We start from the raw sequence: 21,380 nt of genomic DNA, 5'->3' as shown, positions 1-21,380 counted from the left end.
TTCCGCAGACCCACAGCGAGGAGAGCGGGTGAGCCGGGGGGACGCCCAGCTGCCCTCTGGGAAGACAGGGAGACCTCCTTCATTTGGCTCCCAGGTGCCTCCCATCTAGCCTGGTTTCCCGGGGCTGCTGCAGCTATGGCACTGACTGACAAAATTAAGATGATTGATGGTCCAGGTGGCTGAGAGACCCGCCCCCCCCAGTACTTTTCTGTATGGAATTCTATCTCAAGGCAGGAAGAGGGGTGGTAAGGGAGCCGTCCAGGGCCCCCCACCCAACGGTGCCCGTGCCACCCCTGCCGGGCACCCTTTCCCCACACACCTGGGTCAGTGGGGATGCCAGCCAGCTCCAGGGCCTCCTGCTTGATCTTCTCAGGAGTGCTCAGCTTCTCCTTCTGAACCTTCTTCTTCTCGGCTGCCGCCTTCCTGGCTTCCAGCTGCCGCTGGCGGCAGGACTTGGCAGGCTCTGGCAGGCGCCGGACCTCGCGGGGGAAGGCGGTGAGCACCTGGATGGCCCCGCTGCCCACCTTGGCGTTCTGGTTCTCCTCACTGCCGAACTCATCCGTGCTGGCCATCTTGTACAAGGGGAGTACGTGCAGCTGCTCATCCTCGGGAATCTTGCCCACGCAGCGATTGTCTTCCTTGGTCAGGGTGCAGACCTGCCCCAAACAGAGAGACGGGGAGGGTGCATGGGGTTGGGGGAGCCAGACACTGAGTGGGAGGGGCTGAGCGTCCCGCACACAAGGCCGCCCCTTCCCCACACCGTCCCCACCCCAGCTATCCACTATCCCTTTCCGGAGCATCTAAAAAGCGCATTTGTCTTGCTTTATAGAGTAACGGTATCACCAGCGTTTAGAGTCTGCTCGACAGTTTTCAAAGCACATCCATTCACTTTGTCTAACAAGGCTCTGGGGGGATCAGATGACCGGCTCAGGGTCACACAGCCAGAAAGGGGCCAGGTCACGACCAGGAGATGTGCTCTGCCCTCCACTGCCATTACATGTCATCACACAGACCTCGGACCGTCCACCATTATCCTCCTTGCCTTCAACACTCAGCCTCCTTTTGCCCTTAAAACTGAAAATTATATGTGCTGGTTGTAGAAAATTTAGGCCAGCACAAAGGACATAAAAATGATCTCCATAATCCCACCAACTAGAAATAACCCTTGTATATACTTGGTCATATACACACTCACTTTTTTTTTTTTAGACTTTAATGTTATTTATTTAACGTTATTAAGAACACACTCACTTTTTAACAATTAAATAGGATCATTTATATTATGCATACAGTTTTAGAATAACTTCTTTTTTTCTTAACACAGTATATTTTCTTACATGTTAAATATGCTTCCCCAATATGATTTAAGAGCCACACAATATTATTCCACTGTATCAATGTGTTAATTTAACTAATCCCTCATGACCATTTAAACCTGTTTCCCTATCATAAATAATACTTTTATCCTTTTCACTGAATTTTCTAAGATACTTAATTCCTTAGAATAAACGCCGTAAGGTAGGACTGCCACATATTGCCAAACTGTGCTCCAAAATGATTATCATCAGTGTTTCACTTACACTGGCAGAATGAGTTTCAATTTTCCTATACTTTTGCTGATACTTTTGCTATTAATTTCTTTAAAACTTTTTGCCTGTTATCAAAATGTATCTCGTCGTTGGTATGTGTTTCTCTGATTACTAATAAGGTTTGATTGATATTTTTCTCATTTACATTTTACTCTTATATTGACTATATTTTATTTTCTGTATTCCTGATGTTCTGGCATTTGGGGCCTTGATCCAGGAGGGACTGTCCCTCCCCTAAGACTAGCTAATTCCTATAGATAGCAAATGATCCCCTGCCAGCGCAACTTTGATATACAAACCAACCAACCCAGAGTCCCCGCCCTCAACCATTTCCTTTATAAAACTCTCACACCCCAGGGCTAGGTATGGACAACTAGGGACCACCTCTATAACCCAGAGCCTGCAGAAATTATTCAAACTATCCATTCTAAACTTATTCAGCTTACTTATCCTACCTTGCCCATTCCTTTCTACGAAATCCCCAGTAAAGCTCTGGGCTATTCTCTCCCCTCTCTGGCTCCTGACAAACCCTACTCCTGCCCAGTAAGCTGCCAAATGAGCACTCCAAGGCTGTAAGTGTCCTTATCCTGGGGCCACTGCACAAAGCTGTGCTGAGGACGCCCTCCCTGTGGTTTATAGAGGAGTACGAAAGCACTGACTGCCATCCATAGGAGACCGGTCGATAAGTGGTGGCACAGCCACACACACAGCCTTAGAACATGCTGCCTATATCCACTGACCAGCAAGTTGTCCACCACATATTCTTGAGTTAAGAAAAGCAAGATCGGGGCTTCCCTGGTGGCGCAGTGGTTGAGAGTCCGCCTGCCGATGCAGGGGACACGGGTTCGTGCCCCTGTCCGGGAAGATCCCACATGCCGCGGAGCGGCTGGGCCCGTGAGCCATGGCCGCCGAGCCTGCGCGTCCGGAGCCTGTGCTCCGCAACGGGAGAGGCCCTAACAGTGAGAGGCCCGCGTACCGCAAAAAAAAAAAAAAAAAAAAAAAAAAAAGAAAAGCAAGAAAGCAAGATCATGGAACATCACATACACATAATGTGTAAAATGTATACAACTGTGCACACATACATTCAGGTGTCTGAATGGATGGTCATCACAATGCTAACACAGGTTACCTATGAGATTTCAGGCATTTTTACTTTATACTTTCTCATATTATTAAAATTATTTTTTACAATAAATAACTGTTTAATTAGAACAAAAAATATTATTCATTTTTGGAAAAAACTTATTTTTCACTCCAAACTCCGGAACCTCTGGGATCCAAATAACCTCACTGTGCTCCTATCTCTCGATGCCCCATCCTCCTTCCCTGCCCCTCTCCTAATCTTGGAGGGCCCACCCTTCTTTCTCTGTATTTCACCTAGAAAACCGCACAATACAGTGTAGACAGAAGTCTTGCAAGCAAGACTTGCTTCTCAGTCTTGCACATGGGGAAGGAGGACAAGGTGGAGAAATGAAATCCTAGGGTTGGGCCATTCATCCCCTTGGGGACACAAGCTACCGACTCTGGGAACCCCCTTTCAGTTGAATATGCCCGTGCCCTTGCCTCTTCCACAGCCCCCTGGGAGCCCTGTCTCCTAGGACCTAGTTAAAAAGCAGAGAAGACAGCCACATCACCCCTTCCAGGGTGCCCCCACCCAAGCCCAAACCTCCTCTCTTTTCCATCTGCACTCACTCTTCTGGGGCCTGCATCCAGGCTCATGGCCCTAACTATGAACTCAGTGCTCTCCAGTCTCAAATTCATTTCTCCAGACCCTCCCTCTCCCCTGCCTACTCTACATCTCCACCTGGATATATAGCAGGCATCTCAAAATAGAATTATTGATTTTCACCCCAAAACTGGTCTCTCCTGATAGTCTACATCTCGGTAAACACCAACACCTGCCTAGTTGCTCAAGCAACTCACACATCCTACGTCCACCCCATCAGCAACTACTCTCAGCTACGGCCTTCAAAATCAACCCACAACCTGTCCAATTACTCCCCATGCCCTACCCTCACTCCTGCCCAAACCCTGTCACCTCTGGCCTGGACAAGTGTCCCAGCCTCCTACCTGGCCTGCTTGCTCTGATTCTCCCCCACCCACCCCTACCCCAACATATTTTATTCTCCATCTGTAGGAGCAAGAGAGTGCTTCTGACTTTATAAATGATATCTTAGGGCTTCCCATCACACTTAGAGCACAACCCACAGCCCTCCCAGCCTCCCATGCTCCCTGCGACCTCACCCCTGCCTGCCCCTCTAATCTCACTCCTCTGAGCCTTTGCCTGTGCTGGTCCTTCTGCCTGGAGCACCCCACCCTCATGCATTCAGTCCCTTACTTCCGCGTCTCTGCTCAGGTGCCCCTCCTCATACAGGCCTCTCTCCAGGTCATCTAAAATAGCATCTGCTGTCATTTCATCCCTTACCCTACTTCATCTTCTCCTCACAGCCTTCCTTGCTACTGGACATTATATCACATTTTTGGGCAGCACTCTGTCCACTTTATTCCCCGGCATCTAGAGCAGTACCTGAGGCACAATAAACATTTGCTCAATGAATGAATCAAAAGGTTGTTTGGACTTAAATCCAAGTGCTCAGAGAGACCTGGAGCCACACTTTAGAGAACGGGGAGACACTGGGTGCCCAAGAGGCTGCATTCTGCAGCACCCAAGCCAGCCTTGCCCTTGCATTTCCCAGAGAAGTGGGCAGGAGTAGGCAGTCTGGCAGGGTCCCTCCCTGCCTTGAGCCCACCTATCTGCAGAGAACAGGTGTGCGCCCTCCCAGGATCGTCTCTCAGGTGGGGCTGTGACAGGTCACAGGCTTCCTTACCACCGTGCACCCGTTGTAGAGGTTATGCTGGTCCTTGTGGGCGTGGGCACAGAAGTCCATGCAGGCCGTGACCCCTGAGAAGGGCCGCCCTTCCTTCAGCCCCAGGCGGCAGTCAATCGCTATTTCCTCATTGGTCACCTGTGTGGATGGCCAAGGACAGCTGCTCGAGTGACCTGAGGTGAGTGGCCCTGATTCGGCATGGGGGAGGCCAGGTCTTAGAGGGAAGGAGGGAGGAAGGAGGTTAAGGACCACAGCCATCTTGTACTTGGGCTGTAGGAGGGAGGTTTTCTGGCTGAAGTCCCTATAAGGGGTTACTTCCTTCTGGGTTATCTCAAGTCCCTCTCACCTCGTCTATGGGGTGCAGAAGTGACAGGTGAGAGAAACTCAAGCCTCCCCAGTAGAAACCAGAGCAGAGGACGTGGAGGATTATTAAGGGGAGAGAGACAAAGACCAAGGATACAGGAGAGACAGCCTGGGATGTGGTTAGCTTGGTGTAAACAGGGGTCTTAACAAAGACCTTAACAAAGATCACTGCTCTAGCTCTGGCTGGGCTTTTCCCATAAGGAACCCACTCCGCTGTTCCCCCACTTCAGGGAGCCTGGGCAGAGATGTGGGTGATATGTGGGCACAGAACAGCCCAAGACCCAGTACCTGGTTCTGATAGGCCTGGGGGGCCAGCCGCTTATACAGGGGAGCAACTTCGGTGGCCAGGTCCTGGAAACTCTTCCGGAGCACTTCTTCCTGTGGACAGAAGAACAGTCACACACCTCCAGAGCAGCCCTGCCTGGCAAACTCTGCACACTGGAAATTGACCTCCATTCTAGAACCACTGCTGGGTTGCCACTGGGAAGGTAGGAAGTAAGGTGCCATCAGGTATCTTTACGGTGTTCCCTCTGGGAGGGGTGCCAGGTCTGTTTTAATGCTGGAGACACTGAAGCTCACCAGGAAAGACACTGCCTGAGGGTCTGGCCACCCTGACTACTAAGCACCTGTTCTGCCAGGCTCCAGCCCAGTGCTGCTCAAACACCTGGAACAGGTTCCTGCTCTTGCTAAGCACTTGCTCAACACCCGAGGCCAGAGGTGCGGGATGGCAGGCATGTACAAGCACGAGCGGCAGGCGTGGGTCCTTCTTGCAGTGGTCCAGACAGGTAAATAAAGGCAGGGAGGGGTGGGTGAGGCCTGTGCTAGAAATCCCACAGCCAGCCAGGCCCAGCGCCCATCACGAGCCAGGTACACAGCCAGACCACAACGTTCTGTCCTTTAGACCCGCACCATCTCATACGTTTAGTCACAAGCCACGTGCAGCTATTGAAATATAAATTCATTTTAATTAAAATTAAATAAAAATTTTTTTAAAATTAAAAAGTTTACATTAATTTTTTGAAATTTAAAAATTAAAAAAAAATTCAGCCCCTCCACTGCACTAGCCACATTTCAAATGCTCAGTGGCTACATGTGGCTCCCATGGCTGTTTTCTACAGAGAACATTTCCATCATCAGAGAAAGTTCCACTGGATAGTGCTGCCCTCGACAAAGCAGCAGCCCTCAGACTGGCAGAGAGTTTAAGGTATCTGCAGCCTCTCTCTGGCTCTCTGAGGGTAACAAGTTGGGCTATGGGGGCTCCTAGCGGGCCTTGAGCACAGGCATGAAGAGTTTATGGAGAAGAAAGAAGAGGAAGAGGGAAGAAAAAAGGTACCAAACTCACAGAATTAGAAATGGAAGGGTGAGACCAGTGACTCAGCTGTCTGTCCAGCAGGGCGGCCAGAGTTGCCAGCCAGCCTCACTGCACCTCCCTGGCTGCCTTCCAGATGCTGCCACCAGCACAGTGGGCCTGAAGCCAGCACAACACGGGGGTGAGGCTTGTGAGCTCTGGGGAAACACAGGCCAGGGTTTAAATGCTGACTTCATCATCACTGTCACATGGCCCTGGGCAAGCCATTTGCCTCACATGTAAAGGGAGCAGTAACAGTGCCTAGATCCTCAGGCTGTCATGAGATTAACTGAGACACCTGTGAGGTGCTGGGCACAGTACCCAGCACTTAGTAAGTGCACAGGGAATGGTAGCTGATGGAACAGGGAAAGTATTTGTGAGAAATTAAAGCAATTATTTTCATTCATGGTAATTCCTAGTTCCTGGTGGCACTGGGACTCCTCCATTCATTGAAGCAACTGCATTTGCTGCTTCTGGGGGAGGCCAGGCACTGCCATAAATAAAAGTCTAGTGTCAAATCAGACTCTTAGACGAGGTCATGTAATAGTCAGAAAGCTGGGCTTTGAGGGGAAAAAGGGGGTTCTAAATTTGGACATGCTTCCTTTTATTTCTGAAAAGCAAAGCTTGGAAGTCTGAGCATAGAAATTTACATGTGGTATAAAAAAAAATTGTGCCCCAGGAGAGTCCCTGTCCCCTGGAAAATGGGGAAGCCCTTCTGGTAAAAGGAGCTTGGAGAGGTTTGGAAGGTACAGGCTGGGATCAAGGTATTGCCTGGATCCAGTACCCTCCTCACAGTAGCAGAGGCGGGAGGCAGATGGCAGGGAGGCTGGAGGAGACATGACAGAGAGACCACTCAGGCCTATGCCTGCTTTGCATTTGGACTCCAAGTGGAGACCCCCTCGGGATGGCCCTCACAACCAGGGCAACAGAGAAGTGGCGGAGTGGGAGGCGACCTGACCTGACGCTTCTGGTTCCCAGCCTAAGCTCGGCCTGCAGAGGAGACCCTGAGGCCCCTTGTCCTGCTGTCACTGGGTTGGGGAGGAGCTCTGGTGGGCGGCAGGAGGCCTCAGGCCTAGTGGCCATACCATGTGGATGCCAGTCCAGTGCCCAAGGACCGTGCCAGGCCCCCAGCAAGGAGACACCAAGGACCTGGACAACTGGACAAGTGCGCAGAGATGTGGGCCCAGCAGCCAGGCAGGATGAGGGACACCTCGGGACATCCAGCATCGGCCAGAAGGTGGCCTGAGGCCCAGAGGCCCCTCTTTGTGCCACACCTCACACCCAGAAAGATGTCTTGAGAAGAATGGGGGGGAGAAATAACCCTTTAAGAGGGTCAAATTCTAATGAGGAATCTGAACACTTACCTTAAAGAGACTTTTCTAAACTGCAAGAGTCTGAGGTAGCTGTAATTGGTAAGTCTAATTTTTCACTCATCGTATCCCTCCACACTACACCCCACATACCTTATTTCACTGCAAGATAAGGTCAGTTTAAAAAAAAAAAGAAGTTCCATTTTTTACACATCTGAGTTACAGTGTGCTAATCCTACGTCCCACCAGGACTATTAAAGGCAGTAGGTGGAACAGGGTGAGTGGGAGGGTCTCATGCTCCCTGTGGGGCTGTGCTCACCTCTTTGGGGTTGTCCCCCGCGAGGCGGAACTTGCGAGGAGTCTTGCTCCGAGCATATTTGCAGCCATTGAAGTACATGCTCCAGGAACAACCGAAGGAGAAGGAGGCACCACAGGTATTTGGGTCTTTGCCTTGGCAAGCGCAGGTACGGCTGCAACACATATCACATGTTAGGCATACAAGGCACATTTTTAGTTCTGGAATTTTCCCCCTCCCTCGGGGGGAGGCCCTGTTGAGGCCTGGCATCCACTGGCCTCCCAGTGACGGCCATGACATCCTTCCCTGCCCTCAACTCCTTTCCCAAATCTCTACCCTTGTGGGCAGAGAATCAGCTCTGAGCAGCCTGTTTGGCTCCCACTCCTGAGGCTGAAGTCTGAGAGTCTGCTGCGGGGAGAAGCACATGGGTTGTTTGAGATGGCTGGGAAGGATCTAATCAAAAACCCAATAACGTTTACACTTTGCCTTAACTCTAATATCTTGACCAGCTCCAACACAGACCACACAAACGAGAATAATGTGAACCACAGAGTTTGAACATGCCTGCTTCTTGCAGGCCCAGGTGCTGACAGGCCTTTAAACAAATGAACACTGACTTTACCATTCAACACTTAATAAAATCCAGAAACAACCCAAATGCCCCCCAACTGGGGAATGAATAAACAAACTGTGACACACCCACACAGTGGAATACTACTCAGTGGTGAAAAGGAATGAGTTACTGCTACACACATCCATAGATGAAACTCAGAAACACTGTGCTCAGGGAAAGAAGCAAGACTCAGGAGGCTACATGCTGTATGGTTCCATTCATATGACATTCTTGTAAAGGCAACCCTACAGGGGCAGGAAACAAGATTTGTGTTTGCCAGGGGTGGGGAGAAGTGCCTGGCTATAAAGGGGCACGGTAGAGTCTGGGGGGTGATGGAACGCTTCTATATCTTGATTGTGGCAGTGGCTACATGACTGTAAACATCTGTCAAATTCTTCAAACGGTACACCTCAAAGGATGAATTTTACTGTAAGTAAAAATATCTTAATTTAAAAAATGGGGGAGGGGACCCTATAAGGGTAGGTCTTGTGAGTACCATTGATGCCTTATATTAGCGGGGCACTCACACTTTTCCACACTTGTTACCACTATTAGAGCCTCAGAGTCAACCTGGGGCGGAAAGCAAAGCTAAGCTGAGTCAAGAGACCCTCCCCAGCCAGGGCCAGACCCCAGGCCAGATCCGTAGGTAAGCATTCTTTCCACCACAGTCCTAACTCTGCAGGACACACAGGGCCCTGACCCCATTGCCCCACCCCTGCCCACTGGGACTGCCCACTGGGACCGTCCACATACTCATCGTTGAGGCCACATCTCCGGCTGGTGGGGTTCCCGTACTTCCGGAGGGTATCGGTGAGCTCCTGGTAGAGAGTGTCTCCGAGGCTTCGGGGGATGCCCTCCCAGGCCAGGATGAGGATGACGATCACGGCATTCTGGCAGTGGTGGCCCGCCCGGTGCCGCACCAGGCAGAGCAGCTTCTCTTCCAGCGTGTGCCTACGGATCACCTGCAGGGAGGTGGGGTGGGGGTGCTGTGAGTCACAGGAGCCGGGCACCCATGCTCCTCTGCATGGATGTCACACACCCTCACCTCTGCCCAACAGACCTGGGGGCGCAGATCTTTAGGGCAGTGTACCAGGGGTGTCACACCTTGGCGACAGCAACCACACAGGCTAAAGGACCATTATAATTAGGGAAAGAGAAACATTAAATAGCAAAATAAAAAAACAATTACTACAAAACCTGAGTCATTGGTGATGTATATAGACTTAGGGATAAGAATATCGAGTTGGATAAAAAGCTCCTTCGGTTTTTAAGTAAAAATAAAAGACATTTTTAATTTTCACCAAGAACTTTATTGAAGCACGTATTCACCCTTTTGTTCCACTACCTTCTGCCATTTTTCAGGCAACTTCATAATTCCATCTTCCTGAAACTTTTTCTTTTTGAGCAAAGAACTGTTCCAGGTGCCTTTTACAGTCTTCCAGGGAATTGAAATTGTTTCCATTAAGAGAATTTTGTAAAGACCTAAATAAATGGAAATCCGAAGGTGCAATGTCTGGTGAATATGGCAGATGAATCAGAACTTCCCAGCCAAGCTGTAACAGTTTTTGCCTGGTCATCAAAGAAACATGTTGTCTTTCATTATCCTGATGGAAGATTATGTGTTTTCTGTTAACTAATTCTGGTCGCTTTTCGTCAAGTGCTGCTTTCAGTCGGTCTAATTGGGAGCAGTACTTGGAATTAATCGTTTGGTTTTCAAGAAGGAGCTCATAATAGAGGACTCCCTTCCAATCCCACCACATACACAACATCACCTTCCTTGGATGAAGACCGGCCTTTGGTGTGGTTGGTGGTGGTTCATTTCGCTTGCCCCACGATCTCTTCTGTTCCACATTATTGTACAGTAACCACTTTTCATCGCCCATCACAATTTGTTTTAAAAACAGAATGTTTTCATTAAGTTTGAGTAGAGAATTGCACGTGGAAATACAGTCAAGAAGGTATTTTTCGCTTAACTTATGTGGGATCCAAACATCAAAGCGATTCACATAACAAAGCTGGTGCAAATGATTTTCAAAGCTTGATTTGGATATTCTGAGTAAGTTGGCTATCTCCCGCGTGGTATAACGTTGATTGTTCTCAATTAATATCTCGATTTGATTCGCTATCAACTTCAACAGGTCTACCCGACCGTGGAGCATTGTCCAGAAAGAAATCTCCTGCACGAAACTTCACAAGCCACTTTTCACACATTTGATCAGTCACACCACCTTCTCCATACACTGCACAAATCTTTTTTTGCGTTTTTACCTTCTTCAAATAATAAAGCATAATATGCCAAAAATGTTGTTTTTCCTTCCATCTTCAATATTAAAATGTCTACACAAAAATTCACCAATTTTGATAAGTTTTTTTTTTAATGCACTCTGATATGACAGCTGTCACAACACAATCCAACAAAATTGTTTCGAATGAAGTTAAAGACAACTAAATGCTACTAGAGCCAACTGACAGAAAAAACCGAACGAACCTTTTGGCCAAACCAAAACATAGATAAAATTATAAGCCAAAATATATTCAGAGATTTTTATGTTGTCCTAAAACATTTGCAGAGAAAACGGTGCATATCTGTATGTTTTTAGTTAAAAGGCAAGGGCCTTGATGCTGTGGAAAACAGTTTTTGGTAGTTCCTCAAAAATTTAAACAAATATAACCAGGCACAACTAAGAATACACCCAAGGGAATTGAGAATAGGAATTTGGACAGGTACTTGTACCCCCATGGCCAGAGCAGCATTACCTAGCAATAGCCAAAAGGCGGAAACAACCCAAATGTCCGTCAACTGACGAACGGATGAACAAAATGTGGCATGTCTGTTCAACGGAATATTACTCAACCTTAAACAGGAACAAAGGTCTGACTCATTCTACAACATGAATGAACCCTGAGAACACTATGCTAAGTGAAGCAAGTCAGACACAAAAGGACAAATACTGTATGATTCCACTTACATGAGGTACCTGTACATGTTAAATTCATAGAAACAGAAAGTAGAATGGTGGTTACCAGGGGCTGGGATGGCGGAAAGAGAGGGTTTGGGGAGTTACTGTTTAATGGGTATAGAGTTTCAGTATGGGATGATGAAAAAGTTTTGGAAATAGACTGTGGTGATGGTTGCATAACAATGTGAATGTAATTGATGCCACTGAATTGTACACTTAAAAATGGTTAAAATGCCCAATTTTATGTTATGTATATTTTAACACAATTTAAAAAAATTAACAATACCAAAACCCACTGAACTATATACTTTAAATGAGTGAACTGTATGGTATGTGAATTATATCTCAATAGGCTGTTAAAAAAAAAAAAGCACGGGCCTTGGGCACTGCTCTCCTCTTCACTCATTCCCTAAACACCGTCCTGGATCACGCAAAGATGTATCAAGGCAAAGGGTCCAGGAGTGGGGGATGAGGTGGCTGAATCTCCCCCCAGAATCCCAGGGAATTCTGTGACTAGATAAGATGTGGGGACCTGTGAAGAGGGGAGACTGGGAAGGGCTCTGAGTGGCAGGAAGAGGGACAAGGACTCGAGGCGGGGCTTCTACAAAGGACTAAAAGCAGGGGCTCACTTACATACATAGCTACATGCTTTAGAAAGGGGCGCAGAGAGTCGGGAGAGGGGTGAAATGGGGATACCACTGACGTAACACAAGCAAAACAGATGAAGTCGGAACTAGAACAATGGGGAATGAAACAGGAAAAGGCATGGATTCTAGAGACCTTTAGGAGAAGGGGGACTTTGGGACCACCTGACTATAGGAGCTGAGGGCCAGGGAAAAGTCTTAAATCACTTCCAGGTTTTGCGGCGCAGAAAAGTGGGTGAGTGTGGGCGGTGTTTCCTGGCAGGTTAGCAGGGAGCATGCTGAGGCCAGAGGCACTTTGGAACACTGGAGTGGCTATCCTAAGCAGCCCCAACAGAATGGGTCTGGAGGTCAGGAGATGTCTGGGCTGGAGACAGACTTGGTCATGAGTACGTCAGTGCAGGGAGATGCTGAGAGAGCCACCGGGCAGGAAATACCAATAAGGAAAGCAGGCCAGATGTACAACTAAAGAGTTGGGGGGTGGGGTGGGAAGCCAGACCTCTCTCCATCGACCACTGCCTGGTGGGAATTCCAGTGGAGTGTACCTACCTCTTCCAGTCTTGCAAGAAGAAAACAGAAATCTAGATTTTCACATGAAATCTCTCCTTTTAAACATAGGAACACCAAATTCAATTTTTAAAATTGTAGTAAAATATATGTAACTTAAAAGTTAGCATTTTAAGTGTACAGTTCAGTAGCATTTAGTACATTCACGTTGTTGTGTCAACTATCAGCAGAACTTTTTCCATCTCCAGAACTTTTTATTTTCCCAAACAGAAACTCTACACCCATTTAACACTAACTCTCCATTCTCCCCTGCCCACAGCCCATGGTAACAACCATCCTGCTTTCTGACTCTATTAATCTGACTACTCTGGGTACCTCATAGAAGTGGAATCATACAGCATTTGTCCTTTAATAACTGGCTTTATTTCGCTTAGCATAATGTCTTTAAGTTTCATCCATGATGCAGCATGTATCAGAATTTGCTTCAAAAATTTAAAGGACACCTTGTATGCTAAACAAAACATATAACTGGGCCAAGAGTTCCTGTTTTGAGCCACAGCAATAATGGTGCCCACCACCCTCACCCTTTGTGGAAGCATCGATTACATCATTATTTATAAAATTGTTTTTGTGGCTCAGTAAATATATGAACATGCCATTAATCATATCCCTGTGTGACTGGCCTACTGCAGACTGAGCTGGGCATTTCATGGGCATCTGCACACATCGTAGGTACTAGGGTTTCTGTTGTCAACCTCTGCTCATTGCCTGGGCAGTGCATTGACTAATTGCACATGTGCAACACACGTTCAGAGCACACAGAGACACCCGACCTGTCAAAGTTGAGATTGAGGTCATGTCCTTTGGGTTTCCCAAGTGACAAACACATAAAGGTGACTAGGCATGAGCAGACAGCCCTGTGGCACCCTCACAGGCCTTTGGGTACACTCAAAAAAGCTATAACAAAGTGGAGCTCCCTATCCACACTCTATGAGGGAACCCAGCAGGATGAAATACACAAAGTGCAAAAGTCAAAGGCCAACGTAAGGTGTGAACAAACCAACACTCGAGCATGGCAACACAGACTGTTCACATGCCATCACAGGATTGTAAACAAATCACCTAGATTCTGGGCAGGAATTCCCTGAGCACTGAACCTAGAACAGCACCAGGCAGAAACTCAAATCTATTCCCCCATAACTCTCACCCTTGGTACTTAGTTCCACCCACTGGGGTTCCCCAGTAAGTCTACTCTACCATGCCCCTGAAGGGTCTTCAAATATCTGCCTTCTGACCTGTTACCTTTACAGGCTGGCGAAGCAGCATCTCCATGATTCTTCTACCAAAAGTCCATTTTTCCCGTCTGCAGTGTTTGCTTCTGGCATGCCTCTGTTTATTCTGAGCCTTTGGAAGGCTCCGTGGGTCACTCCTTTACTCCCATGCTTGGTGACTTCCATACTTTGTACAGGCCACCTTAAAATCAGAGACTACCAGCAGGCTCTCTGGGTAGTCCCCATTGCTTTCTTAGATCATTCTCTCCACACACATTTGCTGGGCATCCATGATGCACCTCAGCTTTGTCCCCCAAGATCCTAGCCGGTTAAGTCTAGAACTCGTCAGGTACACTGCTTGTAATGAAGGTATTGGTGGGAGGTTCAGGCTTCAAACACAGACATGAACCCCAGTCGGAAAGAAAACCCAGGCTCTAGACATGGGACAGGGGAAGTGGGGAGAGCCACAGAAGGCACTGTCCACCACAGGCAGCTGGATGCTGCCACTCCCCCGTGGCCATGGACCACTTCCTGCGCTCTTGATGCCATGCTGCCACCAAGGATAATCTATCCTTCTTAGCATTTGTGGGTCACTTCCCCAGGGGTGGGGGGCAGAGAAAGGGAACACCTGCCCCTTCTCTAACTTCCAAGGAGGTGGAACTCTAGATGAGCTCTACAACCAAAATACATAGGGTATTTGGTGGCTGTGTAGGCAAAAAATAAGAGAAGCCCACCACACTATGAGAGATGGCTATAAAAGAGGAAAAAAAAAACAAACACAACTCAGCACGGCCTTTTTCTTGCCACTGTAACAGTTCTATGATCTACCACTCTTTTCAAAAAAATTCCTCTTTCCTCTCTCCTTTTACCTTCCCTCATCAGATACAGAATTTCCTCACCTCTCTGTCACTATGTATTCCCTTCTATCTGAGCTTTTCTTTCAAAGCTGGCATCCCCCACCAGACTTGGTGATACCCACAAGTTATTCCAACCTTTGGACAAAGCACTGTGCTACATGTGTCCTGCTCTGGGCATTTGTCCACAGACTCTGGAGGACCAAAGTTCTGAGGACCAAGCTCCCCCCTCATCATTCTGCTTTCCTCTCACAGCCCCAGAAACTGATCTCACGCTTTACCTGGGCAACTTCCTCCTCAGCCCTCAGCAGAGACATACAAGCGCTGGTCAAGAGCTAAAGCTTGACCATGGGTGTTCGGAGACTGGAGATGCATGTTCTCATCCTCAACACCATCCACATAGCCAGGTGTTTTCTTTCTTTAAGGTGAAGTGTCTGAAGCTGAGAAGTCCCTATCTCTACCTACGCCCCAAGGATCTTCAGTTTCTTGCCCAAGACTTTGGAATTCCTCAACAACTGCCTGAATTAGCAGGAGAGAGGGACAATGCCATTTCTCTAATAGGTTCTCTGGGGGGATAACACCCCACCCTGATCAGCCGCAGACATAGTCAACCTCCCACTGTAATAACCATCTTTCACAAGGGTGGGGACAACATGCTTCTACATACCTGTGAATACTCTTAAGTATTCCAGATTTTTCCAGATAATTCTCCACTACTGTCTGAAAATTGCTACAAATAGATATGTGGTAGTTCAGGTTCAGACACCTTTTATTTTCGTTAAACATAAAGGTGCAAAGGCATGGGGTACAGACCAGGTAAAAACAGGCATGTGCGCAGACGGACAGAGGATGACAAAGGTCATCTTACCACCATCCCTCACTCAAAGTGAGCCGTGTGTATGTTCACCCAGCCTTTTTGCCTTTGCCAACATGACTCTCCTCACCAGGAATGCTCCTACCTTCTCCTGGCCCATTTAATATGGCTCCACGCATATCCACCTTCTCTGGGAAACCCAGCATGAACACTTCCCCTTGCCCCTGAACTCTACAGCACCAAGTCTGCCTCTCAGTGTTAAAGCTCAATTATTCAAGTCTCCATGATCTTACTTCCTGTGTCTCTACGTCATAAGCAGCTTGAACACAGGGATGGAGCCTTCTATTTTCCATGTATACTCTCCCTACCAAGCACTGAGCAAACAGCTACCTGATAACCTTGCTGCTGCTCTGGGCACTGGATCCACAGTGGTTCTAAAGTGCTCTATGAGGACTGGAAGGGCAAGGTCAGAAAACTCTGGGTGAAACTGGGGTCTGAGTCATTGACGTCCCCTCTGCCAAGACACACAGGCTGCCTTATAGGAAACAGTGGCTCAGAAGTAAGACAGATGCAATGCTGTCCCTGACCCTGCCCAGAGGCTTAGTTCTTGTGGACAGGAGACAGGAACACCTGCAGCTCCAGGGCACACAAAGGGGGCAGAGGAGTCACAGGGACTGTGGTTGGGGCTCAGCCTTGAGCAAGATGACATCTCCAGCTTCTGCTTCTCCTCCCTCCCTCTGCAGCCCTGAACCACAGGGGCAGTATGAGCTGAGAGTAATGACCAGAGCAGTTCCAAGGCCAGCCTTGGACATCAGAGGCTGACATTTAAACAAAGTGAGGACTAATAGCTGAGGCTGGGGGAAGATGACCCTAACCAGCACCGGATGCTGGCTCACAGCTCCCTGGACGGTGCACACGTCTGCCCTCCACTCCCCGGCCCAGCTTGGGCTGTGGAGCTTTGACACGTACCCACTTTGCGATGGGACAGCCACGTGAGCTCTTCCCTTCCTTCCCTGTGTAGATGACCTTCTCGATCCGGATGGCTTTCCCCTTCTCTCCGTACCTGGAGAGGGAGACAGAAGGCACCATTAGCACAGCTGAACCCCAAAGGAGAGCTAGTCTTGGTAAGATGGCAAGCCTCAGTGTGTTTCAGCTAGGGTCTCTAGTTACTGTGGGGCAATAGAGAAGGAAGAGAATGATTTAAATGTTTATTCCGTGTGAAAGCCTCTGGGGACACAGCTCCACTTACAGACTCCCAGGGCCTCTGGTCCACCTGGCTCCGCTCTGTCCCAGGGCAGAAGGTCTCTGATTATTACCTCTGAGCACTCAAACCCAAGGCTCAACACAGGCATTTGTATCCAGCCCTGTTAGCAGAGTTAGTTATTTATAAATTCAGTAAAATGCAATAGACAAAAGAAAACAAATGGGGAAACCCTTATTATTCTCGTTCAACAATCCCCAACCGACATTTGAACAGACGAGGACAGATAGCTGAGGCCAGGGGGAAGTGACCCTACCCAGTACAAACTGGCTGAGAGTCCCATGGACAGTAAACACGTCTGGTTTCTGCACACACCCCTGCCCTGGCCCATACATGTGTGCACACACTCAGGGATTCACCACATTCAGAGGTGATGAAACTGTGGCCCCCAGAGCTGAACTAACCTGCCCAAGGCCACACAGTTACCTGGGGGCAATGGCGGTTAAAGTGCAGCCTTAGCGGTCAGAGAGCTGGGGCTTGAGTGCCAGCGCAGCACTTTCTTGTTACAGGACCATGGCCAAATGACTGAACTTCTCTAAGCCTCAGTTTCCTCAACCGTAAAATGGATATAAAAATGGTTCCTGTCTCCTAAGCTTGGGAAAAGATCAAATGAGATAATACACAGGGAGTGCATTAAAGTACTCTGAAGTTCCTGGCATGAGGAAAGAGCCCAATAAATATTAATTATTCTTAATACTGTAAACATCCATCTTACTGAATTGTCTTATTTTTAACAGCTTTTTAGTTTCAAGTACAATATTATATCATCTGCAAGTACTGGTTATTTGCCACCTCCTCCTTTCCACTTTCCATGCCTCTATTTCCATCTCTTGTCTGTCTGTACTGGCCAGCCCCTTCCAAAGCACTAGCACGCATCTTTGCTTATTTCTTGACTTTACTGGAAATGTTTCTAACTATTCATCCCTGGGCATGAAGCTCGCTGACTTTGGGATACAGATAGAGACTCCCTTACTTTGAAGGGCTCTACTAAGGGTTTCCTGTTCTAAGGATTTTTTTTTTTTTTCTGCTGCATTGGGTCTTCGTTGCTGTGCGCGGGCTTTCTCTAGTTGCGGTGAGCAGGAGCTACTCTTTGTTGCGATGCGCGGGCTTCTCGTTGCGGTGGCTTCTCTTGTTGCAGAGCACGGGCTCTAGGCACGCGGGCTTCAGTAGTTGTGGCACGTGGCTCAGTAGCTGTGCACGGGCTTAGTTACTCCGCAGCATGTGGGATCTTCCCGGACCAGGGCTAGAACCCATGTCCCCTGCAATGGCAGGCGGATTCTTAACCACTGCACCACCAGGGAAGTCCTTGTTCTAAGGATTTTTAATCAAGAATCGATCAATTTTATCAAATACATTTTTAGCAACTAAGGACATAGATGATTGAATGGTTTTTCTCCTTTGGTCAGTTAACAAGGTATGCTATTTTAACAGACTGTCTAAAGCAAACAATCCTTATATTTCTGTAATAAATCCAATTTGGTCATAGCATATTATTTTAATATACTATTTAATAGAGGATAATGTTATCATAGCTACTACATATTCTGTTTTACATATTCTTTATATATAAAAACATATATAGTTACACATAATTCTTTATCTCATCCACTCTACTTCTAGGAATCTCTACCTCAGACATAACTGTACAAATACACCAAGATTTAGGAACAAGATATTCACTGTTGCATCAACAAGAGAAAATTTAGAAAGAACTTAAATATCCAGTATAGGACTGGCTAAATAAAACATAATAAAATAAATGTCCATGCAATGGAAAACCATGTAGTTGTCAAAAAGGATTCTACAGAATTGTATGTACTGACATGAAAGAAATTAAGTGGGGTGGGGATTAATAGCTACAAACATGGGGATAGTATGCTTGATCCCATTTTGTTCAAAATTTCTCTATATACATATGTGTATCTTCGTAAATGCTTAGAAAAAATAGTAACGTAAGCGTCAAACTTTTTAAAAAAATTTTCTTCTAAGAAGGGTAATTATTAGAGAGCTTTATTCACTCTAGACTTTTTAAAAACAGCCTTTTATAGACATGTTTTATTTTTGTAATTGGAAAAGAAAACAAATATTTTAAAAAAATGCTGATCTAAGGTTTCTCTGAGTTCAATGTTCTCTATTTCACTCAAGACCTCAGGAATGAGGTAAAAAGCTGACAACTGCCGCATTAAAATTCTAAGACTATGTTAGTCCCCTATAGAATATGTTTGGAGACAGGACATTATATTATATAACCTCTGGGGAGTTTATATAGCGTGGTCTGGCTCAAGAGGAAAAGACCAGATGGTGCTGCTTTTGTCTGGTTCCTGGAAAACTTTCAGCTCCACAAGCACCTATCAGGAGCGCAGAGCCCGGACACTCCGTGTGTCCTGGGCTCACTGTGGGAAGAACAACCTGAGGTGATCATACTGTTCTCACTGGAACGGACAGGATATCGTGTTCCCCACAGGAGGGTGAGCTGAGGACAAAGACTAGGGCTTTCTGACCAAGACCTTCCCCACCGTCCCATCCTTGTGAGAAATGCTTCCTGTAGTGAACTTCATATTTGAGAGCAAATAAAAGGGCCAAGCACTGTCTGATCAGTTAGATTTTTTTTTTTTTAACCAGAACTGTCTCTGTGTTTAAAGACAACCAACCAACTCTGGATTTAGTTCTTTTTTCTTAAATGTCTTACTTTTTGGCCTATCATTAAGAGGCTAGGATATAGGTGAACTCCTAGACCCTAAACTAAGTCTGGAAGGGTAGGGTGAAACCTTATTCTAAAGGGTAACCTGATCGTCTTAGCCAGTGATTCTCAAAGGTGGTGCTGGGACCAGCATCCCCTGGAAACTTGGGAGGAATGCAGACTCTCGGGTCCCATCCCAGACCTGCCGGGTCAGAAACCCTGGGGTGGGGCCCAGCGATCTGTGCTTTCACAAGTCCTCCAGAGACCTGAAGCATGCTCAAGCTTGATAACCGCTGATCTAAAGTTGTGATTCTTCAGGGTTACCTCTATCACACATTAATGAGACCAGTTCCCCCCAAACTCAGAGGATTTGCTGGCATGGTGTTTGCGCTTTCACTCCTAGAAGGAACATTTAATGAACTCCTAGGCTGCAGAGAATCCCCTTTCCAGTAGAGGACATGTGGCCCTGTGCAGCAGGCCATTCTCAGATATGGGTTTGAACACCTGACTCCAATTATCTATGACAACAAGGACCTGGGTACCCAGGAGGTATGGAACCCATTAACAAATCTGATAATATTTTAGGACTTGCTTTCAACCTCCTCCTTTCACAGTCTTTCCCAGATAAACTAAAAGCACCAACATCCCCTGGATTTCAGTTTTCTTCCCTCCTTGCCTTGGCCAGCTCCTGGCAGTGGAGTGGTCCTGCAGAGTAAGGGTTGGGCGGGAAGCCTAGCGAAAGAGACAGCCTGGATCATTCACAAACTAGACCCCCTTCCAGGTGATTTTCAGCAATCATTCACTCCCTTTCTGTTCCAGAAGGAGCTTAAAAAGATGTCTATGTGATAAAAATAACAGGTGATGAAATCAGAGTAAAGGGGGAAACAGATAGACATGATGTTGTTATGCAAAACGCAAACGGTGGGATCTTGTGCGTATTTTTAAGAGATGAGCATAGAACATTTCATCACAGGAGAAATCAAGGAAGCTAATGAAGACTCCTTACGGTCATGTCAAAAGGACTCAGGAGTGAACCTGAATAGGTTCCCACGGGCCAAAGATGAGAAATTACGTTCCTCCTAATGAGGATACACAAATCTGGCTCAAAGCTTACTAGCAGCCAACATAAAGATGGAAACACAATCTGTTCCATGATTTACAAGGCCCTTAAGATAAAAATAAACCAGTTGCTGAGGAAAAACACAAGTATTGCTGGTCTTGAGAGGAATTCCTCCCTTGGATCAGTTTCTGAAGAATCTACACTTGGCTGTTATTTTTAAAGCAATGACAAAAAAAAAAAAAGGACAAATCTCAACTTTATCATTATCTCTTAATCCTTGTTTAAAAACATACTCTTCTATAACTAAAAGTTATTGAGAGAGCTGTCTAGAAATCTTGAAAAATTGTTACCTAAAAACAAACACACATAAAAACTGTCCCAGATCAAACTTGTACATTTGACTCCCATGTAGCCCTCAACCTGTAAACAATAGTGTCAAGATTCCTCACAAAAACCGCTGGCCAAAAAGAATGCTCAACATCATTAATCATTAGAGAAATGCAAACCAAAACTACAATGAGGTATCACCTCACACTAGTCAGAATGGCCATCACCAAAAAATCTACAAACCATAAATGCTGGAGAGGGTGTGGAGAAAAGGGAACCCTCTTGCACTGTTGGTGGGAATGTAAATTGATACAGCCACTATGGAGAACAGTATGGAGGTTCCTTAAAAAACTAAAAATAGAACTACCATATGACCCAGCAATCCCACTACTGGGCAGATACCCTGTGGCACATATATACAATGGAATATTACTCAGCCATAAAAAGAAACAAAATTGAGTTATTTGTAATGAGGTGGATGGATCTAGAGTCTGTCATACAGAGTAAGGTAAGTCAGAAAGAGAAAAACAAATACTGTATGCTAACACATATATATGGAATCTAAAAAATAATATGGTAATGAAGAACCTAGGGGCAGGACGGGAATAAAGACACAGACCTACTAGAGAACGGACTTGAGGACACAGGGAGGGGGAAGG

The 21,380-nt window shown here is 46.8% G+C and overlaps 1 protein-coding gene across 5 annotated transcripts in view; it reads right to left on the bottom strand.

Annotated features, from left to right (window-relative positions):
- The window catches only part of TET3 (tet methylcytosine dioxygenase 3), a 113,280-nt gene that overhangs the window by 8,111 nt on the left and 83,789 nt on the right, over positions 1-21,380 (bottom strand). For all 5 annotated transcript variants that reach the window (XM_024133496.3, XM_028496536.2, XM_028496537.2 and 2 more), the window contains 6 exons: positions 16,363-16,456; positions 9,100-9,308; positions 7,758-7,908; positions 5,069-5,158; positions 4,418-4,555; positions 320-656 (listed from right to left, as the gene is read on the bottom strand). In XM_024133496.3, coding sequence (XP_023989264.1) covers positions 320-656; positions 4,418-4,555; positions 5,069-5,158; positions 7,758-7,908; positions 9,100-9,308; positions 16,363-16,456 — 1,019 coding nt within the window. The remainder of the gene's footprint in view (positions 1-319; positions 657-4,417; positions 4,556-5,068; positions 5,159-7,757; positions 7,909-9,099; positions 9,309-16,362; positions 16,457-21,380) is intronic.

Source organism: Physeter macrocephalus, chromosome 12 (genome assembly GCF_002837175.3).
Source record: "Physeter macrocephalus isolate SW-GA chromosome 12, ASM283717v5, whole genome shotgun sequence".
NCBI classification, from domain to species: Eukaryota; Metazoa; Chordata; class Mammalia; order Artiodactyla; family Physeteridae; genus Physeter; species Physeter macrocephalus.
The sequence above is the reverse complement of the archived record's forward strand: the minus strand, read 5'-3'. Positions and strand labels throughout refer to the sequence as shown.